General features: G+C 37.2%; 2 protein-coding genes across 6 annotated transcripts in view; both read right to left on the bottom strand.

Moving 5' to 3' along the window:
- The window catches only part of LOC141909362 (alanine--glyoxylate aminotransferase-like), a 172198-nt gene that overhangs the window by 66439 nt on the left and 85387 nt on the right, over nt 1-20372 (bottom strand). The window lies entirely within an intron of this gene.
- On the bottom strand, nt 6070-13484 carry LOC141909363 (uncharacterized). The gene is made up of 4 exons (XM_074799811.1): nt 12670-13484; nt 9432-9654; nt 6739-6875; nt 6070-6595 (listed from the first exon to the last, which is right to left on the bottom strand). Exons 1-3 carry the CDS (start codon nt 13006-13008, stop codon nt 6799-6801), a joined length of 639 nt encoding a protein of 212 aa, XP_074655912.1. The 5' UTR covers nt 13009-13484; the 3' UTR covers nt 6070-6595; nt 6739-6798.

Raw genomic sequence — 20372 nt, 5'->3', positions numbered from 1 at the left:
AGCGCTGAACACCGATTCTTTATCGATCAACTAGAAGTGACTGATTCTTTGCGCGATAAATTAGAAATCGAGGACAAATTGCTGGAACTTAAGAAACTTAAACTGTGCTGCGGTAACCCTGATTTTGTTGATGTCATCACTGGTCGAGGTCTGAATGAGTTCCGAAATCAGAAGGGTGATGTTATAGCTACCGTTCAGACAACAAATTCAAGTAAAATTATTCGCCATGTATCTTGTAAAATTGTAAATAATATATTTGTCGATCGCTGTGATGCGTGTAAAACATTTCGTGGATGCCTCTTCACAATGCGAAGCCGTTTGACATCCACAACTTCATCGCGAACCTGTGTAAATAGTAATGTACGATACGATTATTTGTCAAATGAACAGCTTAAGATCCGTCTCCGTGAAACACAAGGTCAACGTCAAAATTTGAAGAAAGTTGAAGAACGGCTAAAATAATATAATTTTGAAGCTGCAAATGTCGACGTTACCCCTGAACTATCAGTGTTGTTAACGAAATCGGTTGAAGAAAATATCGAACAATTCAATAATGACTTTCCGAGTGGATCTGTTCAAGAACTTCTTTGGCAACAACAGCGTCTTCAAAATTCGAAATCCGCCAAGCAGATGCGATGGCATCCTTTGATAATTAAGTGGTGCATAGCTTTGCGACACAAATCGAAGTCGGTGTACAAGTTCATTCGAGACTCCGGATTTTTACAGCTGCCCCACTCTAGTACTTTGGATGGTTATACACGCTTCACAGATCCATGTTCAGGATTCAATAGTGAATTCATTGAACATGCCTTAAATGACATGAATTTTGAAACATTGCTAGATTTTCAAAAAAATGTGTGTTTGCTATATGATGAAATGAAAATTAAATCGGAGCTGATCTATTCCAAAAAAACTGGCCAGCTGATTGGATTTTGCGAAATGGGAGACATCAATAACGTAATTGAGAAATTTAAACGATCGTTGGATGACAATGAGAAAGATCTAGCGACTCATGTATGTGTTTTTATGGCTCGTGGATTGTTTTCGAACATGAAACTTATGCTTGGATACTTTCCGTGCCAAGGATTCAGCAGCCATAATTTGTATCCGTGTGTTTGGGAAGCTGTCCAGATCCTTGAGAGAATCGGCTTTTTTGTTAGAGCATTCGTAAGTGATGGAGCCACTCCTAACCGGAAGTTTTATCGTATGCACAGACGAGATGAAAAAATTACATACTGGACGATCAACAGATATGACAAGTCTCGGAGAATTTATTTTATATGTGATGTGCTGCACTTGATCAAAATGAGCCGCAACAACCTCGAAAATTCTAGATTCAACAGAAAATTACGTGATTTAATGGTAGGTCTTAATAGACCCAGGGAGGTCCCACCTTCCTGATAGACTTTTGTCTAGTCGATTTATTTAATGTACCTAATGATAAATTTTTGTATATTACAGTTCCGCGGAAAGCCTATTAAATGGACGCAATTGCTTCGACTAGTTGAAGGAGAAGTTGGAATTAATAGGCAGGCTCCTGGACTGAATCGTCTAAGAAAATTACGACATGAACATTTGCATTTGACACCAGCGACACGTATGCGTGTGAATTTAGCTGCCCAAGTATGTTGAGTTCTTGGCTGTTTTTTTTTAACTGTTAATCCTCCCACCTCCCTCATCTTATGAATCACAAATTAATATTCTTTCTGTTTCAGGTTCTGAGTAATTCTGTGGCAGTCGCGCTTGAACTTTATAATGAACCAGAGCTCAGTTCATTGATTCTTTACATACGGATGATAAACAAATTTTTCGATTGCCTGAATGTTTCGACATCTTATGAGAGCATAAGAAAGAGGAATCCAGATTTAAAGGAGTATCGTAGTGAATCGGACGAACGATTAAAGGTAGATTTATAGTTATTTCATTTGGAATGTATTGTTTCACATATAATTAAATTATAACTGAATATTCTTGTGATTCTAGTGGCTTCTCAAAGAATTCATACCATTCCTGGACGAATGGGAAGGAGAAAAAGACATGTATGAAGTTTTGACAAAGGCACAAAAAGCAAGAAAATGTTTGAGTTGGGAAACAATTGAAGGCTTCCGGATAACTGGTGTGTTTCTTCTCCTTATATCGATAGAAAACCATATGTGATCACCATTATTGAACAAAATTTGATTTTATATATTTTCAGTGTTCTCTTTTACTGAGTTGACAGTCGAGTTATTAAATATCAATGGAGTGGAATATTTCCTCAGCGAGAAGCTCAGCCAAGATCCGTTAGAGGAGCACTTCTCAAAACTTGTGGAAGTTGTGGAGGAAACAGTGACAACCCCACTGCCGCCGCTTTTGGCCACAATGAACTCAACCTTATGATAGCAGGAAATTGTGCGAAGGCATCGTCAAAAGGCAATTTCCGTGGTAAATTCAGAAGAGATGACGACATAGACATTGAATCGGTTGTGCCTCTTAAAAGAAAAAAACGTACTTAAAAGTCGAAAAGTGTATTTATTTGTATGTCAGTTGTATTACAAATGAAAAAGTGAATACATGTAGACAGGTACAAAATAGATCAGTTCTTGTTAGCCAATACTTTTCTTAATGATTTTTCACCTTTTTTTGGATACATTTTTGATATTATTTTGTTTTCTAATGTACATGAAAGCATCCTTGAATGCAGTGACACGAATGTCGATCCAGTATGTAATTATTCGTCTAAGCAAATTGCGACTCAGATTTTCGTCACTGACAAAACGTGTCAATGTCTTCCAAGAATTTTTAACGGTTACACTCCGTTCGATTTGTTGAAGCAGCTTTTCTTTGATATTTAATCCGTTCAATGTGTGTACATCATTTATTTGGAGATGAGGGCGAACAATATTCTCTAATAGTTTAAAAAAGTTGTATACACTGTCTTTTACTTGGAAAAGACCGCCACGATCAACAGCCTTGATCCAGAAAGTTGTATAATCGAGATAACTGTTCTGTTCCAAGTTTTCCTTTGTGTCGCATTCGGCTCTCCAATGTTCTAAGATATTTAGAATTGCTGCAGCAGCAGTGTTGTTTTTTAAGCGCGAATAGTACTTAATCAGTGCATGAGGAATATATCCTGCTGCATACCTCAATGTTTGTTCCTCTTCGTTGGTGAGTGGAGCTAGTTGACTAGAATTTTTAGAGGTCGATTCATATCTTTTGTCAATTAAACCTTTGAATATCTCCTTGAGTAATGACTGAATGAAAAGACTGCCTGCCCGATTGTCGAAATCCGTGCTCTGCGCACATTTAAAAACCAAAGTTTTTACATCATCATCTACTTCTTTACCACTAGAATACGTATATACGTTTGCCCACATCTTATCAAAATCGTTGTTTTTCGGAAAAGCTTGGTCTAGCGATGATGGGATATGAGCATACCATGTCTGAACGAATACAGAATCAATCTCATTTAAAACTAACTTTGCGTAAATTTTCGCCAATTTTCCGTGAGTGCTATACGCAAATAGTTGGTTTTCCTCAATGATTTTGAGTGATTTGTGTAATAATGTGCTGAAATTGAAGTTTTAGTTCAGTTTTATTGTTAAATCCTATCATGTACATTACATTTCATTAACTATCGTTTTTGTATTTTGTAAGTAATGTTTGTAAGTAATATTGTACATAATATAAAATGTTACGAACAGCCTGTCAGCTTTATTTCAATACACGGATAATTATCATTTGAACTTACTCATAGTATTTCTTCTGGAAACTTTCATCGTTGATTTGTGGCGATTCCAACTCTACATAAATAAAAAATATTTGTTTAAAATAGTGACTTTTATGTTGTTTTTCTGAAAGGATTAAAACAGACTACTTTCATTCAGCCCTCTTCAATAATAGGCTTTTTATGCTCAGTTAGGAAGCATCATAACCTACCTTTATCGTCATTGGCAGAAAATAGGTTGAATTGTTCTTTGTAATAATTTTTTTCTATCATTTGAAGCTCTATGAGGTCTTCCTCATCGAATTCTGTGTCAGAAATTTCTGCATCGCTACAATAGCCTGCTGCCATTTTCTATTATAACCGGTAACTATCAACATACGGAAATTACCGAGTGTTGACGGAGATTACCGAGTGAACATAAACTCGCGCATATCGTATTACGTAATTAGCTCTTCCAAGTACGGCGGCATCGCTGATACGATCAAAGACAGCTGACTCGTTCATACTCCATTCACTCCCACCTCCCTGGTCATATTTAACAAATATATAAGTAGCAATTTGCAAATTACCAACCCAAACATGCCTGAATGCAATAATGCAAAAGATCAATTGAAACAAAAATGCAAGTAAGAGTAACAACTGACAGTAGTTGTCCGTCTAGTTGAGAAATATAAATGGCACGTTTCATTTAAGAAATAAAATGTGGTTGCATTCTGCAAGTTAAATATTCTGTGAGCTTAATATAAGTAAACTGTTCACTCACTGCCAACCACATATGATAACATAGTTCTTAGGATATATCAGCTAGTATATAATTACGAACTTAGTTATCTCTGCGACTCAAAATGTCACATTCTCTATGACTCAAACTGTCACATAGGTGCCCTGACTTGGATCACCTAAAAACATGTAAAACTCAACAGGTTGATAGTCACACGAATTGCAAACAGGCAGAAAGTGTATGATCTTATCGAGGAATCATCAAAAATTGTGTAAGATTTACGAATTACGTTGACCTTACGAATAGATGTTGTCGATTTGTAAAAATAGCTACATCAAACAGATAATGGAATAGTTAAGCCGTCTAGATGCGATAGACAAAACGGTTGAGGATCATACTCTTTCAACACATATACTGGACATGAATCAGGAAGCAGTGAACATTAGATCAGACTTTATAAATAATTTGCCCATGGGCAAATTCTGGTTTACCTTGAAAGCTAGAGGTTGTTTGGAGCAACGGCATTGCTTATGAAAAATGTTTTTAATTCATGACTTCAAAGTTGATATTGTATTTTCTTTCTCGAATAATTATTTTGTAGTCAAATAAGGCAAAAAATATACATTTGTCTACGGCCCTCGTCCAAAATTTTGTAGGGTACAGGTATGTAGGGAAACTATCTTATATTTTGAAAAAATATTTTTCATGGAAAAATATTTAAATAAAATACTAATGAATAGTAAAAGTCTGGGAAAACTCTTCCAATATATTGCTGCGGAAGATAAAATACTGTTACCATAAAAAAATCGGCATATGTAAGTAGATTGTTTTAAATCCTGGATTTTACCCCTAAAATATTCAGACCTCGACATTACAAATTATTACAAATTCTACGGAAAACACAGTGGTCATCTTCTGCTATGATAGTTTAAATGATTATTCGCGATAAGCGTATTTTCATGTCATATGTGCTCTTATTTGAATGCCCACTGCATTCACATTCATTGTATTATACACGCGCCAGCAAGCAGCGTTACAGTATCACTATTGCTGTACGAGCCGGTGTGTGTGCAACAGTCTGATGATTACACTGGCGTGCTCGTTCAGGCCTTATGTGTAAGTGAATGTTCACTTGCACTTCAATGGTCAACAAAAACAAACTATGGGTATTAAATGAAACAATACCTATGGCGGATATGTTAAATGATTATATTCGCACAAGCTGGGCATTTGGAATGCGCACAGTGTACGGTACCTGGTCCAATGAAACGTTCACCATTTTGGCTTTGCCATAAGTACGTTAGTAGCGCCGGAATTCCCAGAATTTCCTGTACATCCCAAAAACAGCCAATCACATTTGCTCGTAGAGATGACGCCCCAATAGAGGTCATTGCAATTTTATACGCAAGAGCTAAGAATTTTCCCGCCAAAAACAGTTTTTCATAGAATTTTAACTAAGTTGACCATGTCATTGACGGAGGTTTCGCCATGTCTTCAATCACATCGATTATACATCGTTTAAGCCGAGAACCAATGAAACAAATGCTCACATAAAAAAACGTACCGCAATTTTACATGAATTGGCTCAATGCCAACTTCATACCGCTGATAAAGGTAAACCAAAAATGTGACTGAATGATTCATCTCAAAGAAAAAATAAATGCAAAACAAACTCTTTATTCATCGATGTGCGGTGTAATTGCACCCGTACAAAGTAAATTTAATTATAGTTACACTCGGCAAATTCAACAGTGATTTACTTAAATGGCAGGTATTCAAAAACAGTTTTAACTCGGCAGTCAATGACGACCCAAATCTAGACGATGTAGTTTAGATCGAATATTTACATGTGCAACAAATAGTGCGCTCCAGAGAGTACAAAAATGAAGGTAGCAGCGGGCATATCCTTACTCGGATTATCTTAGATAAACAGCCTGGTTCTTTAAGATGTCGGATAATGAGCGATATCAACAGTGTGAATTAGAATCTCAAGCTGATTCGACATGCTCAATCGAAAGAGATTACGGTGTGCAGGCAGGAGTGTCTTTGTGCGCAAATACTGCTCATCAGGGTACCACGTCAGCATCCCACGTGGGTAATTATGCGTCCGGATGTGTTCTGGATGTGTTCCAGTAATGGAACCCGAGAAATATCTGGATATTGTACATCTGTAAAAAGAACAAGGAGTATTCTATCTTCCCTTTAGTTGCATCGGTCCTCTCTGTGACGTGCAGCATCACACAGATAACCAAGTAATCAAACATTTAAAAAAAAAACAAAAAACAGTGGTTGGCAGCAAATGTTCTAATACCAGAACAACTTAACCGAACAGCTAAAGCAATCAAACGATAAACATCAACAGTTTTCGCAACTAATATTTGTTGGTTTTTTCAATTGGCTTCTTTGGTTTCATTTCAGTCACTCGAGCAAGTGTAATGAGTTCATCTCCTGAAAAATTCAATTTGGCAGGGTTAATATTGGTAGGCTAACTATCAAGCATAAGTAGGCTTAACTATCTTTATAAAGGATAGTGCATTGCAATAGACCAAGTTACGTCATAATCCTTAGGTCTGCTGCAAACTAGCACCAAGTACGCTACAAATAAATCTGTGACGCCAATATCAGTGTCAGAAATCAAGGTCACAACTGGAATTATAAGTGTCCACGCAAAGTAGTGCACTGTTGGTGGATTAAGGTTCACGGTGTATGTGATGGGCTGATCCTATTACTAGCTTAATTGATCACATGACCTACAATTGTGGAGTAATTGTTGCTAGGGGGCGGAAAATGGTTTTGGCAATGGAGTGTGTGCAGCATATTAATTGCAGTGTACTTGTTACATTTGTTAGTAGGTAACAGTCAATATTTGGGTTGTAATTCATAACAATCATAGAATTTGACATTAGTATTACATAATTGGTTTTGTTGGAGTAACGTTTTAACTTTTTTCTATCTATGAATGAGGACTGATGACAATAAGATGGCTGCCGATTGTGTGACATTTGACTGATCGAAAAATCTCTTGGATATGTTTAAGGCCCATCTACACGGAAGCACTAAAAAACCGGCTCCGTTGGAACCGGCTTTTCTAAGTAACGGGGAAGCGAGCTTTTCGTTTACACAAGACTTGTAGTGTGGCACTTTCGGTTACATAAACATTGTAGTGTAGTGATTGCACTACCTGGGTTAAAAATGTTAAAGAATTTTCAATCATTTATAAAAGAATTTCTAACCAAGTTATCATAACTAGGGGTTCAGGGACACCATGCCCACTTGGGAGGTGGTTTCAAATGCTCAACAATCTAACAATTTCATTATTCAACACCCCCTACTGACCATATACAAAAACCAATGACCTTGAAACTCACCAATCATAGAACATGTCAACAGCTACGATTTTGTAATTGATAGTGATAACAAAATATGCCTCGTTACCAATTTAATATGGAAATACTAAGTTATTCTGCTATTCAATGCCCCCTGGTGACCATATGCAAAACCCAATGACCTTGAAACTAACCACAATCATAGAACATGTCATAAACTACAACTGCAATGGATCATGGTAACAAAATATGCCTAGGTACCGTACCAATCTTATAAGGAAATACTAAGTTATTCTACTATTCAACGCCCCTGGTGACCATATAGAATAACTAATTTCCTTAAAACTCACCACAATCATAGATGATTTCATGCGCTACAACTTTGCAATTGATTGTGGTAACAAAATATGCTTAGGTATCAAAACAATGTGGAAAAACTTATTCCTACCTATGAATGAGTACTGATGATAAGATGGCCGCCAATTGTGTCATAATTGGCCGATCAAAAATACTTGGCCCAGGTATAAAATATCCCTTTCCCAAGAATACCCATCACAAATTGCAATGAGAAATGGCAAGCCAGTAGGAAGCTACAGGACTCAGAATTTGGGCCAAAATTGACATTTTTGGCACTAAAAAGGTCATAGGACAGCCATCTTGAGTCCTATCGACCCATTTTTTCTTATGGTGATGGGCAATTGGGGGATTCAAATATATACGAAAGATCAAGGTAATTGATTTAAGCGTCTTCAAAATTTCCCTCAAAAAGTGTAAAAAGTGCCGATCTTGACGAACAACAATGGCTGCTTGTCCACCATCTTGATACGGACAGGGCCAGTTTTTCGGCTGAAGTTGTGTCTAGGGTAGATACATGTATAAACCAAATATCAAGACATTACCTTGAAGCATCTTCAAAACTTCCCAAAATAACTGGATTCTGTCTACGGACGGATGGATGCGGGACGAAAAATGAACGCAATAGCCCGCTGGGATTAAAGTCCCAAGTGGGCTAAAAATGGAGCTTCTGTCACTTTGTATGTGGATGCTGTTCCTTCAAGTCTTACGTAATCGTCAACGTAAGCCGGAAATAAGGCAGTAGCTAAGAACGGTGCTGACATCTGTTAAGGAACTTAACGGAGCCGCCTCTTCATGATCGTGCATCGACACGGATGAAAAGCCGGCTTTCTTAAAAGCGCTCTGTTGGGGTACACTAGTGAGTTGGCCTAAAGGGAGCTGCCCTTTTAAAAGGCGGTTGCGATAAAGGCGGCCTTTCGGAAATTTTTTCCTTGTGTAGATTAAAAAAAAAGGATTTTTCCTCTGGTGTAGATGGGCCTTTAGAATTCCTTTCCAAAGTATTACAATCAGAAATCTCATTGAAATACAGGTTACTGAGCTCAAGAAAAAATAACATTTTTGGACACAAAAGAGGTCACAGGATCGACTACCATCATAAATCTGATCGATCAATTTTTACTCAATGCTGAAGGGCGACATAAAACATATGTGAAAGGTCAAGATAATGGATTGTAGAGTAAACTTCATGATTTGTAAATAGTGATGATTCTGCTGAACAATATAGGTCATTATAAGTTTTAGTTGCAGCAGCAAATAAAAATCTCACTATCCATTACGCATTGTTTAAGTTGGATAAGAAGAATCTATCAGTTAAATAGTTTACCTTGCATTTTAGCTAGGGAAATTTCATTTGGGTTTTGGTCGATTTTCTCTAATAGATCAAGCTCAAAAACAAATCTCCCAAAACATTTCGCTAGAACATCGTGTTTAGTCACAATAGTTTTGTAGGAGTTAGCGACTCGTGCAAACAAGTACCATTTTTCGTCTTCGAATCGGTCTATTCCAATAATCTGCAGTGCATGGTCTGTAATTGGTTTTTCCAAAATCTGTAAATAAGGATTAAGAAAAATTTCATTTGACAGTATCAACTGGAATTTTTGTATGTTTTTGGTATTCTTGGGAAAAACAATTTTTTAAATGTATTATATACATGTGTCATATTGAGAGTATGATTTGAGATGACTAGTATGATTGACACGAGTTTAAACTAGAGCCCCAAGGGGCACTATTGCAAGCCAGCCACATTTGCTTTTCATAAATGATGTAATCTGTGTGTTATATTCGTTAAAACACACTCCCTGCTCAATACAATCGTGTGTTAACACAGACAGCAGGAAAAAATAATTCAGATCAATATTTTCCCCTCATAGTATTGATTATGAAATAAAAACTGAATTTGATATTTTGTTCAATTAAGTAAAATTGAATTGGATTCGATATTTTTTTGCAGAATAAAATTTGATTGAATTTGCAATTTGAGCACATGGCTAATTAGCTAATTATCAAGGTCAATTGAAATACAAATTAAAATCTTGAAATAAAACCCAGAAATGAAACAGTAGACGATACCGCGGGTTCACGTGAACACCTGTTGGTTTCTGTGGCTAAGCCAATCATAGAGGAGGATTTGCTCACTTGTTGGCTTAATAAAACTGATATTTTTGCGTTCAGACTTTCGCAAAAACACCTTCTATAAATTTTAATGCCTTTTTTTCAAAAATCGGCTTCCTAGAAATTGGAGAATGGATAACACATGAATACAAGACTTGTATGAATATATGCTCAGTTGCCCATGGGCAAAGTGTGGTTTACCTTGAAAACTGGAGCATGTTTGGCAAGGGCATTGCTTATGAAAAATCTTTTTAATTTGTGAATTCAAATTCAAAGTTATTATTTAATTTTATCTTTCTGAAATAATTATTTTGTAGTCAAATCAAGGCCAAAAATACACCTGTTTACGGTCCACGTCCAAAATTTCGTAGGGTACAGGTAGACAGGAAAACTAGTTTATATATGGAAAAAAGATTTTTCACAAAATTAAAAATACTTGAATAAAATTCATATGATATCACAAATCAGAGGGTGGCTGAATAGTCTCGACAACCTTTTTCCAATGTATGGCTGCGGAAGCTACAAAACATACCGGTACCATAATAAAAAATCGTAAATAAATTGCCCATGGGCAAAGTGTGGTTTACCTTGAAAGCTAGAGGTTGTTTGGAGTAAGGGCATAGCTTGAAAAATCTTATTAATTCGTGACTTCAAAGTTCTAGAAGTTTATATTGTATTTTATCTTTCTTACAGTATTATTTTGTTGTCAAATAAGACCAAAGATAAACATTTGTTTATGGTCTACATCCAAAATTTTGTAGGGTACTGGCAGGCGCGGCAGGGAAACTATTATATATTTTCAAAAAAATATTTTTCACAATATGAAAAAATATTCAAATAAAATTCATATGATGTCACATATCAAAGGGTGGCTGAATATTGAGTCTTGGGAACGAAAACTCTTCCAATGTATGGCCGCGGAAGCCAAAACACTGGGGCGTAGTATGAGATCGTTTTAAACCCTCGAATTTACCACTACAATATTCAGACCTCGACCTATACCTATAGTTGGCTGCTTAGTATTTTCAAGTCACAAGAAATTACAATTTATTACAAATTGTATCAAACATAAAACACAGCGCTCATCTTCTGCTATAAAACGTGCATGCACCAGCAAGCAGCGAGCAGCGTTACAGCATCACCATATAGTAGTGTATAATGTACAAGATAGTGTGTAACAGTCTAATGATTAGCACTCCGTGCACACGTGGAGGCCTTATCTGAAAGTGAATGTTCGCTTACACTTCAATGTCAATCAAAACAATCACCGGGTATTAAAATGAAACAATTCTTATGGCGGATATGGGATATAATTATATTCTCACCAGCAATGAGCATTTGGAATTCACACGTTTGCGGCACCTAGTCCAATCAAATGTTGGCCATTTCCCATAATTATTTTAGTAACGCCGGAATTCCCCGTATACCCCAGAAACAGCCAATCACATTCTTTGGTAGAGACAACGCCCACCAATTGAGGTCATTGCAAATTTACACGCGAGAGCTAAGAATTTTCCCACCAAAAATTTTGTCGAATTTCAACAAAGTTGACCATGTCATTGACGGAGGTTCGTCATGTCTTCAATCGAATTGATTATACGTCGTTTAAGCCGAGAACCAATGAAACAAATGCTCACATAAAAAAAGTACTGCGATTTTACATGAATTGGCTCAATGCCAACTTCATACCGCTGACAAAGGTAAAACAAAAAAGTAACCTATCTTCACACCTTGGGGAGGACATATATTTAAGTCTAACACTTAAACCCAATCTCAGATCTGTTAGCAAATGTGAATGCAGATTTGGCATTTAGCAAGCTACGATTGAAGTACGTTAAATACAACCAGGAGGGATGTGTCAATTATTCATGCATATGACAGTTTTTACTCGATGTTTACTCCCAATTCTAATGTAAGGCAGCTATATATCTTGAATCATTCACAACATCGGCAAAACCTAAGAGGGCTTACTCAATGCCAAATCATGTATAGTGTATGCTACACGCTGTGTGTGCGGTATTGTGCAAAATTCAGCACCACATAAGTATGGTATACAATGAGCCTGGAATCTTGTGTGAATGCCGCTTATATCTGGTTGTCAAGATATTCTGTGAAGGTATAGTGCAAATCTAGCCAGTCTCTTACACATTTGACTAGACCAGCATGTATCCTCCAAGCTGAGCCATGCAACAACCAAACAATAGGGAAAGTTGGAAATCTATCTTGATAGTAATTGCCTAGAGCAACTTAGATAACCTGAATTCCAGATTACAAATGTAGGTTTTTAAAACAGGGAATCGACACAGAATCGTCTTGGTATAACTTGATTGACCAGTTTCTGATAGTATGATAAGTACAAACAGGAAATTCATAAGTAATGCATACAAGAAGTCCAGAACAAGCAGCCCTTTTGCGTAGCTAGGTAAAATTGACCAGAAATTGACACTTACTTGTGCAATGAAAACAGTAATCGTAGAGAGATCGGTTGGTTGATTATCTAGGATTGATTGGATCCATCGATCTGTTGCTGTTTGAATGGCTGACAAGCTGTTGGCTTTTGTAAGAATTTTGGCTGGTACATCTACACCGGTGACTTTGTCTTTCACTACAGTTGAGTGGTCAAGCGTAATTAAATTTGTTCGTCCTAACTTATAGTTCGACAGTATGTAACATTTGTTAACAGCCAACTTTTCAGCTACTGCCTTTGTCGATATCGTTTTTATACAGTCTGAGTGGTCGGCCACAATTATATTTGTGCATTGTTCTTGGGCTTCCTTGTGAACAACCATCACTTTTGTCGGTGACGTGTACGGTGTAAATCCACCAGTTTTACTTCTTGACGAACGAATTAAGTCAGCAGTTTGCTGTGTTGAAGGAGCAACCTCACGGTAATCAATGTTTTCATCTTTTTCAGCAACTTCCTTAGCCTTGTCCAAAGTGTGTCCAAAATGTGACGTCTCTAGTTGAACGAATTAAAGGCAACTGTAGAACCAAGTATGCAGCTTCTTGTGCTGAGTATTCAAATACATTGAGGAATTTATTGCCTATGTGCCTAACTTGCTGTTTCAAGTCTTTATTGTCTTTCCGTGCTTCCTTACATGCTTGATGTAACATGGAACTCATTCCTTTCTGCGATTTACTTATGTATGATACTATGTACATAGCACAGGCATACGGGTCAAGTACATATTGTATATCATGATTACCTTGCAAAGTATCAATAAGGTCCTTCATGTACGGATTAACACGACATTCCTGAAGTGTTTTGATATATTCTGTTTGTGTTAAGTTGAAAGAACTAAAAAACGCAATATGATTCAGGTCAGTATCCCCATTCATCACTTCATCTAGTTTTTTCTTCATATCAATGTTTTTTGCGATATACTTTTCAATGTCTTCTTGATCAAAATCTATTGTTGGAGTGAGAATACATGTTTCTAGCATATGTGGCATAGGATAGCCAAAACGACAAATCGCTCTTCCATATTTTCTGCACGACATACCGTGTTTATGTATTTGTAAGTCCACATAATTCATTGTTGCAGTACCAAGGGAGCAAGATACACATTGGTCGATGAATCTATTAATCTTGTTATCACTATCAACGTTGTATTTCGGAGCACTTTTGACAAAAACTAACATGTGAATATGTGGAATTCCTCTATGCTGAAACTCTACTCTATAGAAATAATCTGATATTTCTCCGAGTGGTGCACTTTGTCCAAGGAGTACCTTTGTAATAAATTCATGGAATCTGTGATCAAAAAACCTTGCAGCTGTGACAGGATCATTTTGCAGTAGTCGACACGTTTTCTGTCCAAGGCATGGAGTCTAGTTCCTCATCAGTATAGTCTTTACTATCTAGTAACTTGCCAATAACTTTGAGTAAATCTGGCCATCTGGTATCAGCAGCAGACAGTGAAATGAACCATGTGGGCAATCCAAGTTGGCGTATCATGGCAAATAGATTCTTCTTCTAGTTTTCCAAGTATGGTGGAGAATTACGGATGGTTCAGAATATGTAGAATCCTTCATCCAGATGCACCAACTGATCTAGTCTGTCAATTATTTGTCCGACAGTTACACGTTCCCCTTTCAGCTGGAATCTACGTATAGCAAGAGTAACTTTATCAGATATTTGTTTTATATGCAACTTTTTAAGTTTGAAAAATAGGTTTGGGATAGACCCAGCAACCCGTTGATCTTCTGAACGAAGTTCCCACTTACAAATATCACTGTAGTGAACAGTTTGCAGTCTAGCATCGTCAGGCCTTCTTTCTCCACAAAATATTGCTGGAAAAGACAAGTATTCAGCATCAGGGTGTTGATACAAACTTATTGGATGCTGATTCTCACCTGGAGCAAATTTGAGGTACTGGCTAGCATCCAATTCAGTATGGTCAAGTAAAGTCTCTAAATTGGCAGGTGATACTTTCTTCATCATCCTCGTCAGTATCAAAATTAACAATTTCATTCGAGACATTTTCTTGGGAATCATTTCCACAGTCCTGCAACCAATTGTCATCTACAGTGATACCAGAAGTTTTGTATAACGGGCTATTTATTGTTCAGCAGCAAATTAAGAGCATGTAAAACTTTCAATGGTCGGATATTTTCAACCATTACATTTGATGTGTAGGATAGCTTTCTTTTCAGTTGCAATGGTACAGTGTCCATTTCACTTTCAGGTCGTGGAAGAGCAGATATAGTTTTCTGTACATCCATTGGCACATTAACCACCACACCCTTGACTGATCTTTGAAAACCTCTTATAAGGGTAGAGCCCTTATTTGCATAAAAGGCATTCTCAATGCAATGAGATGTTCTTCTAACTCATGTAGTTCTAATTCTTTGGGCTTCACTGGGAAGGACATGCCATTTGCTACAGATAGTTTTTGTACTTTTTTCTTTTTTATTGAGTTGGCATAAGTATGACAAATCCACTCACAGTTATTGTAAGATAACTTGTTGGTAAGGAATTTCGAAAAAGGTTTTCACTTGACTGACAGAATGATTGAACCATGTCTGATGGCAAGAAGTCCATTATTCCCCAAATTATATATTATTCAATATTTAACTCCCCCTTGAACAAAGAATTGGGTCATCCCAATTCCAAGTGAAGAGATGTTTCCTTTGACAGTGCTAATTATAATCAAGTATCAAGACTATAAGTTAAAATTTGTAGATATTTTTCTCAAAAAAACTTTTTCCACCTAAGAATGAGGACTGATGATTACCAATTGCGTAATAATTGGTTGATCAAAAATACCTGACTGATTTATTGAATATCCCTTTCCATAGAATACCCTTCACAAAATTCAACGAAAAATTGTAAACCAATAGGAAGCTAGGTATCGGAATTCAGGCCAAAATTGACCTTTTAGGGCATAAACAAGGTCATAGGACAGCCATCTTGAGTCTGATTGACCCAATTTCTCTCATTCCGATGACACCTTGGGGGATACAAATATATGTGAAAGTTCGAGATAATTGATAGAAGCATCTTCATAATTTCCCTTGAAGATTTCAAAAATGTGTAAAAAGTGCTGATTTCAGCGAACAATAATGGCTGCCAGTTGGCCATCTTGATTCTGATCGAGCCAGTCAAGACTATCCATAGAAACGTCTTCAAAACCTCCCAAAATAACTTGATTCTGTCTATGGACGGACGAACGGATGACAGACGAAAAGTGAATGCAATAGTCCGTTTGAAATCTGTTTGAAATGCTTAAGAACCCTTCTCAATGCATAACCATCACATATTTCAATGAAAAATTGCAAACCATTCGGAAACTGTAGAAATGAAATCTCCAAAATGACCTTTTTGGGTTGAAGAAAGGTCACACACAATGGCCATATTGTGTCTAATCGACCCAATTTATCTTATGCTGATACACCATGGGGACACTAAATAGGCAATGTGAAATTGATGTGAAATAAGATAATGACTGAAGCGCCTTCAAAATTACCCTTGAAAACTACAGTTAGAAAAAAACATTTTTGTGAATGACGATTTGATGAATGAGTAACCTTAGGATAGGATTACAGTCCTCTCTCTCGCATTATCGCTCGTTGTGTGCACGGAGTTTGTGCGCTGAACCTGTTTGTATTGTATTTCGCATTTCTAAATTCTATGAACTTGTACAGTCTTTATTCTAAATCTCTCTTCTAGCACTATTTCTGTGCACTCTGCTTTCACGCTACCCCCCTCCGATTTGTATATAAACCATGTACTTGTAAATACATTTATTCCGAATAAAACCACGGTAGAAGGCAGATAGTCGTTGTTCTCATATTCTGGGACCTATTGTGTTGGCCGTCTTTATCCAACAATTTTGATAGGACGACGACGGAGAATAGAAATTAAAAGTCGAACTCAGGGTGAAGATGAGTTAGGTTGGTTCCTAAGGCTTACACACTGTGTAGTGCTTTTTAAAAACTTTTGCAAGTCAGGTGTAAACGAAGTTTCACAGTAAAACAAAGAGTTGAGAGTCAACATACAATGCAAGTTTAAGGTAATACAGAGATTTAAGGCAAAACGGAGCAGTTAGCATTTCTGCAAGTTTGAAAACTAGAGAACCAAAGGTCCTGAGGCTCGCAATATGTTAGCTTGATTTACAAACGATCTACCGTCGTCGGTATGGATTGATATTGCTTTAGATACGATTAGAGGGGTTGAGAATGAAGGTATCATTTGAGCCATCAGTGCATGTTTAATCCATAGACTATCGCGTTACTTACCACGACCACCGGATACAGTCTGCTCTCAGCACAATTGCCAAGAACCCATGACATAGGCCAATGACCATGCAGTCCATGGGGTACAAGCTTCACATCCAGGTTGTTTTGAAGCTGTTCACAGACTGAACCAAAGGCCAACTGCTAGCTGTACCCTTAGGGCCTGGAGCTAGTCTAATGATCGACCAAGTGGAAAAGAATGAATATTTACCAGCAAGGCTCATTAGAATTCTTGAATGACATCTTCGAAAGATTGGTTATGGGATTCTTCAGAAATTTTTGATAGATCCAGAGAAAATAATACAAAACAACTACGATGAGGGCGTAGGCCTGTTACTGACAAGTTAGTTACCTAATCGTTGGTGGTTAAAGCTTTTAAAATTGGATGGGATATTTGTGAAAATATCCGAATGTGAAACTAATCTGGCTATACATATAATATATACATATAATCTGTCGTAGTTAAAACTAGTTACTGACAAAATTAAGTTTACCGACTTGAAGGTTTTTAATGGTTTCACAATAATTTTTTATAGTAGCCTTAAAGTTGTGAATAATATTTCTTCTGCTAATTCAAGACCTTAAACACTTTATCTATTACTGATACATAAGCGATGAACGCCGCGTGTATAAGGCAATATTGCTGACGGGACTGTAACTAATGTTATCGACACGCACTCTCATCACTGTGCCGCAAACTAAATACGCATAAAATATGATTATTAATCGGGCTCTAAAACGGATCGCTGACGGGAAAGTGCAAAAGAATCAATGACGATTAATCATTGTACTTAGTAATAGTAAGAAAGTTTTCAGTGCTGGTCGACGTAGTGCAATCTGTAAAAACTAAACTGTGCATACAATAGACTTTTAAAGCGCACGTAAACACTGAGTATCGATGCAAAACAGCAGCTAATGTTGAATCGATGTAGCGCGTGTACTCGCTGAGTCCATATCACCAATGTGTAAACATTCAATTAATCCGCGGAAATAGGCCTACACACTCAGAAAATACCGAACTTTCGGGCAATAAACAGGGTTCGTAGTTGTCAGGCTTTGATCAAAATCAAGACTTATCATCACCTTTGAAAAGTGAAAATCAATACTTTTTTAATCAAATGCGCAAACCATCAACAACTGTCATGCCAAAACTCAGTCTATACAGGCCTGTACCCAGGGGAACGCACCCACTCCCTATAAGATTTTGAGTTTCACTATTTTTTGTCAAAGAAAATTTCTCACTCACATACATATAACTATGATATAGATATAGACACTGTTATCGAAAAATTTGCAAGTCTTCATAAACGATGAGACACCAGTGTATGTTGTTGGATTATTAGACCTAATGAAAACTTATTATGAAAATGTTTCAAGGATTAATTACATTTTTTCATTAACATGTTTATATGAAATATTCACTAAAATTTGAACGAACATGCATTTCTATTTTCAAAATTGTCTTGGGGGAGGCCCCCTAAAGAAGCTTTGCGACTACGGCCCTCGCAGCAGGTCCACCGCAAAATCAAATAAGTACCGCCCTCTCTAAATTTGCACCCACCCAAAAGAGACATGACAACACAACCACCCGAATTTTCCAGCGATTAAGCCGACTTGGCCAATAAGCCAAGGGCAGTTTTTTAGCCTAGAATACATGGATTTCATAAAGCTTCGCCGAATAAGCAGAGGCCCTTCATCAGGAGAATTTAATTCACCCAATTTGTCAATTAGTTTGTCTTAATTGCCGATGTATGATATGAGAGTTGCTGTGTATACACTAATATCATCCTTCACCAAATGTCACCAAACTCCGCATTAGTTCCCACAACCTAAACATTGAACTAGGTAGGCATGCAACTCCAACAATTTCCCCCCATCTTCGATTTTGTCCCTTTTGTAAGAATGTTACAAAGATGAGCAGCACTTAATCGTTTTCTGCCCTATTTTCAACGACCTTAGATCTGCCCTCTTCTTAACCCTATCTGACCTCTCAACTTTTGAGCTCCTCGATAGCAGCGCACAGTCACGTTTTTTAATGTCATATGGCGAGGGGGTAAGGAAGTCGCCAAGTTAGTTATTGATTACATCAATTTATGTATGGCTAGGAGGGAGGAGTTGCTTCTAAAGCTCCCCCTCCAGCAGAAAACCCTGTTCGCTAACTATAAACTATATGCCGTCCTGTGGGCCGGTTTCTTTCTTTCCTTATATTTGTTATTGTTAGTTAGTTGTCTCGTCTTGCTAGTACACATAGTATATTTATTGACATGTATTAATAATAAATAATAATAATAATCGTCTCTTATATAGAGCGCTATTCCAGGGACGAGGTCCATGTTCACTGCGCTGTCTCTCCGTATGCCCTCACAAATAAAAAGGACTTCAGGGAAGGTTTGAACTGATCGATATTGTCTATAAGTTTGATTTTGAGTGGTAACAGATTCCACAATTTAGCACCATACACTGTGAAGCTCCTATCACCAAGACATGATTTTGTCCTCCTTAAAATTAAATGTATTGCCCATTTGTATTTCTATCTTAAGGCGTCAATAAATATTAATTGAACTGAATTGAATCATCACCAAGTCTACTGTACTACATATACACTCGCGCAGGTGATTACTCACACACACAGCAGCCATATAGTACTGTAACCTATATTCGCACACACGCGACTGACTGCTGACACGTGTATATACAAATGTATTAGCGACGTGGTATTATTGACCACAATTTCACAAGTCAGAATCCATCCATCCACAAAATGTCAAAAAATACAAACAAATACTGACTATGTAAAGTGCTATTTCAAAAATGTATGCGTGGCACTATTAAGTGTGGACTGATAGGCCGCTTGGACTAAAGTATCAAGTGGGCTGAAAATCGGTTGGCGGTTGCGGCCACTATGCCATTAATGTCACTTGCTGTGACTGTATTCAGAACTTTAAGATATGCTCTCAATCTAAGTTGAGTCGGGGGCGTAAAAAGATTTTCCGACACACTTAGGCCTAAGCCCGTGGCCATAGGGGCGCCATGTTGTATTTAGCTTTACTATCGCCACCAATTTGATAAACTGTCAATGTTTGATCTACTAAGCTTACACCAGAGTTGATTTACTACACCAGATTGACTAATCCAAGCACGGTTAACGTATAACCTAGGGCGAACTTGAATCAATTCAATGATCACAATGATTCAGTTTTGTTAAATTGCTATTGGATTGTTTTTATGAATAAAATTTAATAGTGCATTCAATAGCATGACTATTTTCAGTCATCCAAGCCTACAGCGCTGACTTGAGTTAATTTCAAACAATTATTGGTATGAAATTTTAGAATCATAGCATAGGCCTATGTCTTGAACACAGATTCATGTCAAGATGCGATTACGGGCATTATTGCACTTCTAGCCCCCTCCC

The sequence above is a fragment of the Tubulanus polymorphus genome, chromosome 7 (assembly GCF_964204645.1).
Source record: "Tubulanus polymorphus chromosome 7, tnTubPoly1.2, whole genome shotgun sequence".
Classification (NCBI taxonomy): domain Eukaryota; kingdom Metazoa; phylum Nemertea; class Palaeonemertea; order Tubulaniformes; family Tubulanidae; genus Tubulanus; species Tubulanus polymorphus.
This window is presented reverse-complemented; position numbering and strand designations above follow the sequence as displayed.

Coding starts and splice junctions, on each gene's coding strand:
- LOC141909363 (XM_074799811.1), bottom strand. CDS start 13,008: ATGGTTGTTCACAAGGAAGCCCAAGAACAATGCACAAATATAATTGTG. Junction 9,655..12,669: donor TTACTGTTTTCATTGCACAA/GTAAGTGTCAAT, acceptor CCTTATTTACAG/ATTTTGGAAAAACCAATTAC. Junction 6,876..9,431: donor TTCCCTAGCTAAAATGCAAG/GTAAACTATTTA, acceptor TGAATTTTTCAG/GAGATGAACTCATTACACTT.